At 36.5% G+C, this 11234-nt stretch overlaps 1 protein-coding gene across 1 annotated transcript; it reads left to right on the forward strand.

Annotated features, from left to right (window-relative positions):
- Positions 1-4732: 4732 nt before the first annotated feature.
- LOC140749116 (uncharacterized) lies at positions 4733-7129 on the forward strand. Its single transcript, XM_073082140.1, has one exon. It carries the CDS (start codon positions 4801-4803, stop codon positions 7003-7005), a length of 2205 nt encoding a protein of 734 aa, XP_072938241.1. The 5' UTR covers positions 4733-4800; the 3' UTR covers positions 7006-7129.
- Positions 7130-11234: the final 4105 nt, after the last annotated feature.

Raw genomic sequence — 11234 nt, forward strand, 5'->3', positions numbered from 1 at the left:
GGTATGGCCATTTGTCAACCGCGCGTGTCGGCACGTCACTAGGCCCGCTAATTGGTGGTGTAAATGAATTATGCGTACTAAAACATTAATTTATATTCTATACCGCTAATCTCAGGCGGAAATTCGAAACTGGCATTGAATTTAGAACATTTATTAAGATGTTTTTATTTATTGATGCCATTGTAAATAAAATATAATTGTAAATATTGATTGATTGATTGAAAAATATCTGCCATTTTCTTTACTCATATAGATATGCCTATCTGCATTACTAAAATATAAAAGTGGAAAAGGAGAGATCAGAGATATACTCCGCGTAAAACTGCTAGTCCGCTCTGAATATACTCGTAGAAATGAATCGCGTCGCCATAGCAAATTATATGACTACACCTGCTCGTAACAACTTCAGAGCGGACTAGCTGTTTGGCGCGAACTATACTTGGGTATTCGGAGCATTTTGTCTCTTACCACACTCTTCAAACCAGAACACAGTAGCTTCACACTGCAATTAGGCAGAAATAAGTATGGCGGTGGTGCCGCCGTTAAACCACAGAGGGTTCTACCACCTTCAACTTCAACTTTGTTTGTTTGTTTGATTGTAATGAATAGACTCCAAAATTACTGGACCGATTTTAAACATTCTTTCGCCATTCGAAAGCTACATTATCCACGAGTAACATAGGCTATGTTTTATATGAAATATATTTGATAAATAGATTTTGAGGCGGTACAAATTTTGCCGTGTCAGCTAGTAACTAATATTGTAACACATATATTAGATGCGCGATTAATTAAGTAAGGTAAAATCCGACGCGTACGAAAATCCGATAACCCTTCAATGCACGGTAATGACGTGAAACGCGATACAGTTGAACGATGTGTGTTGATTTCAAGGTTTAAGGGTTTCATACTAATGGTTCATGAGGGCTAGATTAATTTAATATTAGAGCCCTTATGACTTTACGAGTAAGTTTTCGTATTACAGCAGTAAATACTTAGACATAAACAAAACATTAATAAAATAGATTTACATGTAATGTCATATTATGTTTCATTTTATTTCATGAATGGTTATTCAAATCGATAATCTATTAAAAATATATGTGACCATTTTTACATGTTAAAAATTTCAAATAACATTATACTAAAAACTCATGGGAATTCTATACATGGCACTGATTAGATTTCTACCTGAGATCGGCCACAGATACGCCGCTACCCCTGAGGACTAAGCCTGAATGCCTCAGAAAAGTACATCCCTTTTACTACACCGTTTAACCAGGAACACAACAGCGCTTAACACTGCTGTTATTAGGCAGAAATAAGTGTGCCGGTGGTGCCGCCGGAGTCGAACCATAGAGGGTTCTACCACCTTCATTTTAATGCATAATAAAAAAAATGCCTAGGATCCAGGTTCAAGGTATAGCGTGCCAGTTTTTTTTTATAATATAGGAGTAGCAGACGAGCATGCATTCCACCTGATGGTAAGTGACTACTGCCGCCCATGGACATCTGTAATCAACCCCAGACAGGACTAGATACTCCTACCTGAGGTCGGCCAATGATGCGCCGCTACCCCTGAGGACTAAGCTGGAACGCCTTGGAAAAGTATGTCTCCCTCACCACATCCCTCAAACCGGAACACAGCAGCGCCTAACACTGCTGTTATTAGGTAGAAATAGGTGTGGCGGCGGAGTCGAACCACAAAGGGTTCTACCACTTTCAAATATCAGTATCCTCGAATTTTCTAATTATGGTCATATTGGACGACTACTCCTCTTATAGTAAACACAATATTATCCACAATCCACACGTAACACATAAATTACCGACACCACTTAACGTTTTTTCGTAGCCTCATAAGCGTTAAATACTGTTCAAACGCGGTAGTAAAAACCACATGAAAGTTAATTTTTGTAGCACCCCTAATTAGGGGCATGCTGTACCGGGCGTGAGTTACCGTACAGGAAGACGAGATTTATGGCCCCTGCCCAATCGTCGGCTTATGATTACTGTTAAGAACATCACGGATTTAGGCACGACAGGATGAGCCAGAATTGTAATGTTACAATTGTAATGTAATGCAGAGTGGCGTTTCTGAAATACTTGTACATTTATATTTCTATTTTTATAACATTAGGGTTAGCAGACGAGCATGCAGTCGACCTGATGGTATGTGTATACTGCCGCCCATGGATATTCGTAATCAACCCCAGATAAGATTAGATTGCTACCTGATTATAAACTTTTAAGAGAAATCAGAGTGATGAGAGTGACATATTCTTGAAACCACACTGAGCATCAGTGAGCATCATTTCATATTTATTGCACTGTAGTGCACTTTCATATAAAAATACATTCGCGGAACAGATTTACATACAAAAAAGATGCGTGAAACTCAGAAACTATTTTTGATATCGGCTGCAAATTATATTATTTCTGCCATACCTATAAAATTTTACTGCCGATATGTTCTATTGCAATTAATCGTATTTCAGGCGCTCAATCAATAAAGAATGCAACGAATATATTATACTTTTTTTAAATTTTCAACATGACTTTGAAATGCAAAAAAAAACGATACGAAGAATTAGAGGCTTTTTATACTCGCAGCCCCTCATTAGGATTCCCTGTAAACAATATACAAACACCCAGACCCAGAAGCAGAAATCTAAATTCATCATTTAGATCTGTTTGGCCGGGGATCGAACCCGGGACCCTATCAGCGCGTCATGTTGGTAAGGTGACCGCACCGCCGACGGATCTTCAAAGAATGTACAGAATAAATTTCTTTCGAATTCTTCTATTTTACCTGATTGCAGAGGGTAATGTTTTTCGAACGTATGTCTCATTCCTTAGTCCGAACGACTTGAGAATTTTTACATAAGATGTTGTTATATTCATGTCTAAATGGTGGGAGTGAAAAACCACCCTTCTTTGCAAATTACTACCACCTATGTATATTTTGCTTTCTTTTTTACACTCTGGTCCCCAAGGCTTTCATAATTATAATTATATTGTATAAAGGAAGGCCAATTTAATAAGCCGCTATAATCAGTTCTAGTCTAGGTACATCTACGTAAGCTTTGTTCATCGAAAAAGCTCTCGACTTAATGGGGATGATCATTAATATTTTACGCGAAGATAAGGATTCGTCCATATTTATAAACACCTCGACTTTGCATTTGTTTCGGCTTACAATCTTAGAAGATTACAGCTTTGCGCATATGCAATGAGTTACAAAATTATGAAAAAGCGATAATTATGTTTTCCTTCTCTTTTAACAGCTTACCAATCGTGTTGTCTCATACTAGAGTTATTGGAGACTTTACTAAGAATACAGAGTCACATGCTCAGCCGCTCAGACCCATAACTAGTATCAAAGTTTTTTTATAAGGTTAATGTGGCAGACGAGCATGCAATTCACCTGATGGTAAGTGGCTACTGCCTCTCATGGATGTCTTAAATCAACCCCAAACAAGATTAAACTCATACCTAAGGTCTGGCACAGATGCATTCCTCCGTTGAGGACTAATTTGAATTTTTTGTATAATATAGGAGTAGCAGACGAGCATGCAATCTACCTGCTGGTAAGTGGCTATTGGCGCTCATGGATATTTGAAATCAGCTCAAGATAAAATTAAACTCCTACCTTAGGTCGGGAATATACCTTAGAGGACCAATTTGGATTAAAAATAACTCGATTATAACTACACATACCTCCCTTCTAGGTATTTGTAACAATTTTTAAATAGATTTTAAAACGCTGTCTAGTTTATTAACAATTTATTAATATACAAATACATACACACATATTATACAAAATACAAAATGTAGAGCTGTTCAACCTAAGATGCCAGTAATTGGTTTAATTAAATAATTTAGCAAGAAGGGCTCATGAAGGGCGCATGATTTACATCAGGCGAGTATCACTGGCATGACGTATGGGAGATCCCGACGACAAATGACACGTGTGATTATCATTCGGGAACCGAATCTATGCTCTGGATAGGATGGGAGCGTGTGGAAAGGGTGTTTGGATATGAATGTCTATATTGCATTTGCAAACATAAGTAAAAATTAAATAAAAAAGACGAAATTTAAACACTTCATATTTCAAGTTAGTAAAAATAGTGTTTGAATAACTTTTTAGACGTTTATTAGCAATATCGTTACTATATAAGTAATATAACTTTTATTTACAACAAAAAAGACAAATAATTAAAGTACTTAAACATAACCTACAATTTTAAATTAAAATATAAATAATAACAAAATTACACTTATAGATAAAATAAAAACGTCGACCAAAACTCAGCAAATATTAATTTAGACTAATATTATCGTAGAATTAATAACATAAAAATAAATAAATAAAAAGATTTTACTAAATTATACTTTTTGTACTTTTAATTTAACGTTTAAAAAAATTGAGTCTAATTGAGAATCTCCACCTTGTTTAGACAGTTAAAAATAAGTGAGAGGCTTTAATAAAACCTCAGTTTAGCGATAAAAATGAACAAAACGGAGCTTAAATATTTCACACAAATTTCCGATTTTTTTCCGTACAACAAAATGTTAATTTTAAACCAAAGACAAGTTAAAAATTTGTGAATTTAGTTAGGTACTTCTAGGTTTTTGATTAAATTAATTTGTCCTAAAATACATTCTGTAAACAGTTAAAAATGTTTTATTGAATTATTTTATTATCTATATTCATGACATACGACTCGTTACAATGAACGTTACTGTCACTTTATGATGCATCTATTTTTATAAGATTTTATTTTGTAATTTTCGATGTTTGATTTAAATGTGATCAATACGTGCCTGATTGTATCAGTTTTCCTGCATAATGCCTCTGCAACGCTTTTAAATGATAACTCCTTCAACGTTGGAACTGTGCTATTCACACCTACTGATTTGCATAAGAAAAGATGGGACAGGACAAATGTAGAACTGCTTGAAGCCCGAAGATATTTCCAAAACATTATTCCATCACCGCGCTCCACAAATACTATAACTGATGACTACATAAACAAAGTACTAAAGTACTTCGCGAATGCATTTAATACGGTCAAAAGAGAGGCTACGGACCCTGAAATGTATGATATAATGCAAACAGCTGTAGCTGACGTTGCTGGAGGATTTTTCAAAGTTTGGGTGTTGCCGGTCACCAGATTCTCCTTCTATGGAGGATTGATTACTGGAGAGAACGCACTCAAAGCTTTTGAATTTTATGACAGTATAAAATTCAATTTAAATTCTGACGGGAGTGGATGGCAAAGGCCATCTGACGAAATGCTCAATACTATAGCGATTAGTGTGATCCCATTCTCCCATGTGCCAAATATAAGAAGTATGGGGAATCCTTGCGAGCACCTCGCTTATTATGAAAAGTATAATGATAGCTTGTCTATAGCTACCCCGTATATTAATTGGGAAGACACACCGAACTCTATGTTTTTACCTCTCAAAAATGAGTCTTTAATTATACTAGATTCTCCTGCTTCATCAACGGCATTATTGAATTACTATGACGTGGCTAAAGGCTGCTGTGACTCAAAGGGTCCCAATGGATGCGAGGATTTCGATCGTCGGTTTCAGCAGTGGCTTTCCACTGACGTCGTGCCTCATCTTAACGATGAAAAACTTTACCTAGGCTTCGGTAGTGTACTCACATTACTTAACAAAACCAAAGAACTTTTTGATACATATGGCTGTGAATTATCAAGTTTTCCACCATGTCTGGCCTCAAAAAAGTTTCTTATTTTAATAGTTGTATTAATTCTTGAAATAATATGGTGTGTACCAACATTACTTTACATATTTTGTGCTAGAAAGAAATCACAAATCCCGAGGAGCCGAACACAATTCTTTTTAGACGCTTTCAAGTGGAGAAAGTGCAGTAATTATGAATGCCAAACTATTAGGAAAATTGATAAAAATAAACACAGTGGTGACTTTCACAATAACAACGATCAAAGGAGTGTTGTTAAGATTCGCCAACCACGCATGATGGAGACCGGCGTTAAACTTTTCCAAAAACCTAGAGCGAGGATCATAGAGATTGACACACAATATCCCTCGCACACTTCCAAACGTTCAGCCGGTCAAGTCACTGAATCATTTCCTGATGTCATTCATACACTTAATCAATCTGTAATGGTGATTAATGAAGTACCCATAAAATCATCTCTTAAGAAAAAGTCTCACGCTACCAATTCTTCACATGTTCAGACCACCGATAGTTTGAATATCAGAGACTTTAACAGTACAACACAATCAGGAAGCCTCGTTACGATCCAAAAACTTGAAGCAACTATAACTAAACTGACTAGAGATAAAAATAGTAAGTCGTGTGCCAAAATACCGAGTTCTAATACTCCTAATGCTAAGGTTCACTCACATGAAAACAAAAATATACAAGATAAAAAGGATAAAAAAGACCATGAAATTAAAAAAGATGAAGTTGAAGACCTGTGCCCTTGTATATGCTGTATAGATGAAGATAAAAGAAATAGCGAGGCATGTACAAAAAGGAAGAAAATAAAAAATGCCGCCGTTAAACCTATACCAAAGACAAGGCATGATTCTGTTGAATTTGAAAAAATACCAGACTCTGGAAGAACTAGGTTACCGAAACCACAAAAGCAATTATTTGTTCCAAAAGAGATTAAGATGAACAAGTCTAGAGGCTTGAAATTAAATGCTGGGGAACCACTTTTGGAAATCAGAATAGATAAACCGGCAGCAGAAATAACAGTGGATATAACTAAACGTAGCGTGCCTTCTAGAAAAAATGTAAAACCAAGTAAAATACCAAGAAGAACTCCAGTGACCAATAAAGAAACGCGAAATATTTTGAATGCAAATATAAATAGCGAATACGATCCTTGTGTTTGTACGAAAGAACTGTATAATAGGAATAAGAAACGGTCTGTAGATGATCTTGATATCAAAAGAAAAGCAATGAAACGTAAAAATATGAACGTTACGTTATAAATTTGTAAGTTCCAAGATTATAGGTACCTATTTCAAGATAAAAATAATATGAATGATACTAAACACGTGTTAGACTATACGTTTTAGACGTAATATTGTATTATTATACTTATGTTTATTTCAAGGAATTCTTTATTTTAATCCCTATCCTATGTTTTTTTATTAATATAGGAGTAGCAGACGGGCATGCAGTCCACCTGATTTAAGTGGCTACTGCTATATGGACATCTGTAATCAACCCCAGATAGGATATTCCTGCCTGAGGTCGGCCACAGATGCACCGCTACCCCTGAGGACTAAGCTGAAACGCCTCGGAAAAGTATGTCTCCCTTACCACACCCTTCAAAACGGAACACAGCAGCGCTTAACACTGCTGTTATTAGGTAGAAATAGGTGTGGCGGTGGTGCCGCCGGAGCCGAACCACAAAGGGTTCTACCACCTTGAAACTAGCTAGTTTCTTAATAAAATATAAATTATTTTGACTAAAGTTATTTAAGGTGATAAACCCCATGGTGGGTGTACGAAGCGTTGTATAGCCATCAGGGATAGTAAACCTTTTGTAGTCGACCGATTTAGATTAAGTACTTAGGATTAGGCAAATTTAATCATATAGTGGCTACTTCCTCGTACCATCAGATAAACTTCATTTCCTATTTCTAAATAAAAAGCTCACTCCACACTAGTCCACAGTAGCTCGCTAATCACCCTGACGAATTTATTGGGATCCGGGTGAATTATTCCCGGGCGGGGGTGAGTTATTGCATATTTTGTGCGGCGGGCAGCTCAGGTGGCGGGATTGCTAATCTGTCATTAGACGCCACTTAGCTAATGAGCCACGATTTGATGACCTGACGTTTGTAACGTGTGAGATGCGATCGCAGTGGGCTTTTTTAGGGTTCCGTATCCAAAGGTGAAAACGGAACCTTATTACTAAGACTCCTGCCTGTCCGTCTGTCCGTCTGTCCGCCTGTCCGCCTGTCCGCCTGTCCGTCTGTCCGTCTGTCCGTCTGTCTGTCTGTCACAGGGCTCTACCTCTTGAACCGTAATAGATAGAAACTTGAATTTTTTACAATGTACATATACCTATATTTATAAGTTGATGTAGCAAATGAGGGTGCAGTCTATCTGATAGCAAGTGGCCATTGTTGTCCATGACGTATGTCCATCTGCACTAACTCCATATAAAACAGGGCTTCTATACGATGCTAGGATACTCGATGATAGATACGTTGTTAGTCATGAAAATTAGAATGATCAGCTCATATTTAACTGACATCCACACCCTTCCACCGATACGTAAGAATTGGTTCGTGAAATAGGTGTGGCGGTGATCTCCGATCGGACTTTACTTTGTCTACCACAGACCTAAGAAATGAAACTCCTATCTTGTCTAGGGAATTCTAGTACCAAGTGGCCACTTACCACCATTAGAACTGTATACTCGTGTGGTAGTAGGATAAATAATTTAAATAATGATTATAGTTTAAAAACTAAAAACCACGCTAAAATCGCTCAAGGAAAATCGTTAATCCTGATTCCTGACGATCCTAATGAGGTGAATGCGATAAAAAAAATTAAATCGTGTATTGTCATCGGTTCTTGATAATTATTCAAAATTTTAAAATTAATTGGACCGTTCAAAGTGGGTAAACATCGAGTTCAAAGATTCCGTTACATACATACATACAGGTCAAGCTAATAAAAGCGGGTAAAAATATAATAAGAAAATACAGCCATTTTAATGACAATTGCACGACTCATGATGCGAAGCATCAGAGAGTGCTTTACGATCGAAAAATTTTTTTCGCTTCATTTTGGCGGCTATTTTGCACGACTCATGATGCGAAGCATCAGAGAGTGCTTTACGATCGAAACATTTTGTTCGCTTCATTTTGGCGGCTATTTTTATTATTATAGCCTTGATAGTTCACGGAATCAAGATATTTTGCATACTATTGTCGAGATAATTTAATGGAGATTAATTCCATACTTTTTAAACATTGATTTACTGCAATAGAATTGGAAAAAAACACCAAAATAGGTCAAAAAAATTTCCTGTCCGTCATGTGTGAAACCTGAAAACACTGTAACTTGTGAAAAAATCCATCATTTGAGGTAATTTTTTTTTTTTTAAATTCTAATCGACGATTGTAGGTCACTGAATGCGAATGATTAATTAATTCAGTGTCGTTTAATTGCAATTAATAAAAAACGAAAACTACAAGACTGTATATATCTATAGATATTATGTACATTTATTCCACCAGGGGCGCTTGTGCAGTACCTTCTTCCTACTACAGCTGTTTTTTCGGCAATTAATTTTGAACGACTTAAGTATTTTTTTTTATATTTCATAATTAAATGAGTATTATGAGTCGTGCACTTTTGGATTTTCCAAACTTTCCCTTTTTTACTTTCTAAAGACAACCAAATTCATCCCACACTAATTCAGTTACCAAATTCATTGCCCATCGCAACACGCAATCAATTGACCAGAATACCAGATGTCTTTAATTACCTGACCAATAAATTTGCCCACTTTCTGACAATTTGCCCCAAAACCCGTGTCAATGGCGGATTATCTGGTTCTATTGGGTATAATCCCACAACATTGGTTGTTGGGTATTTATTGCGGTGTGGTCACCCCACCCGGTTAGTCAAGTCGTGATTAAGTTAGGGTAATGTTTAATGTTAAGTCGTATGGTGTAGACGAAAATATAGATTAGATATATATAGATAGGCGGATAGATAATTAAGCCTCTTAGGCAAAATAGTGCAGCATACTAAATTATGGGTTTTTTTTATAATATAGGAGTAGCAGACGAACATGCCCTCCACCTGATGGTAAGTGGCTACTGCCGCCCATGGACATTTGTAATCATGGATCATGTTTGGACATGGATTAGATATTCCTACCTGAGGTCGGCCACAGATGCGCCGCTACCCCTAAGGACTAAGCTGAAATGCCTCCGAAAAGTTCGTCTCCCTTACCACACCCTTCAAACCGGAACAGAGTAGTAGGTAACAGACGATGCATCCACCTGAAAGTAAGTGACTACTGCCGCCCATGGACATATGTAATTAATGCCAAATTCCTAATTTAATTAATGAATTAAGCTGGTATGCGTCGGAAAATATGTCTCCCTTACCACACCCTTCAAACAACATAGCAGCGCTTAACACTGCTATTATTAGGTAGAAATTGGTTTTGAAGATAAAGTACTGAAAATACATAGAGTAGAATAAAGAACATCCTCATTTTCGAAGTCAGTTACCTAAAACATACGAAATTACAAACTATTGTCACAGTATAAGTAACTCTTGTATTGTGTTATTGTCCTAGATCAATGTCTTTGAGTATCGAGCCCACAATGCCAGAATATTTATTATTTATTAACCCAATCTCACAAAGCGCTCAATAGAGATTACCACAGAGTAGCCTCAACACAGACAACTAATCCAGCAAATTAAATAAGCATAGAACGCAGATGGCCGGGTCGACGGGTCACCTCTGATTTATTCGGGCTGTGGGCCTGGATTACAATGTCCGTGATAAAGGAGCAGATTTACATTTTTTTCCGTGATTTTGGGACCTCTCCGTTGTCGAATGAAATACTTTTGCAGAATATATCTGTCTATTTATAGTAATTCGTTTTTATTCGCAACTACTTATCTGATACTTAAAATAGTTTCAGATTGTTATGCCTAATTGTATTGTAAATTTGGCGCTGAAAAATATTATAATGTTGTACACAAGCTTGCCTTTTTCCAAAACTTCAATTATATTTTAACATAATTACGCATAGCTGTGGACACAGACTGGATATTAAATGCTTAAATTTCAAAATCATTAATGAGTCAAAACAAAAAAATATATAATAAAAATGATATATTTTTTAAAATGCTCTCAAGCATTTCGCTAACAGAATAATACGCTAAATTAAAAAGTCCAAGACACTTTATCAAACCGATTAAAAGCGAGAACTCTTTAAATTAACCCGTTGACAAGGAATAGCCCGGAACCACCCAAGAACAACGTAGGAGCCATAATTTAAACAATCTCGCCACCCCTGTTTGTTGGGAAACCCAAGATTTCCCGATACAAGCCGTTACACCCTTATCACAATAACTTCCACCAAAACTCTAAGAAGATTATATACAAGAGACGGTTCCCTTAAAGCGACAAGGTGGTAAGTGTTGGGAAGCAAATAATTCGGTGATTCTAATT

Source organism: Epargyreus clarus, unplaced genomic scaffold (assembly GCF_041222505.1).
Source record: "Epargyreus clarus isolate Ecla_fem2 unplaced genomic scaffold, WU_Ecla_fem_2.2 ptg000017l, whole genome shotgun sequence".
In the NCBI taxonomy this organism is placed as follows: domain Eukaryota; kingdom Metazoa; phylum Arthropoda; class Insecta; order Lepidoptera; family Hesperiidae; genus Epargyreus; species Epargyreus clarus.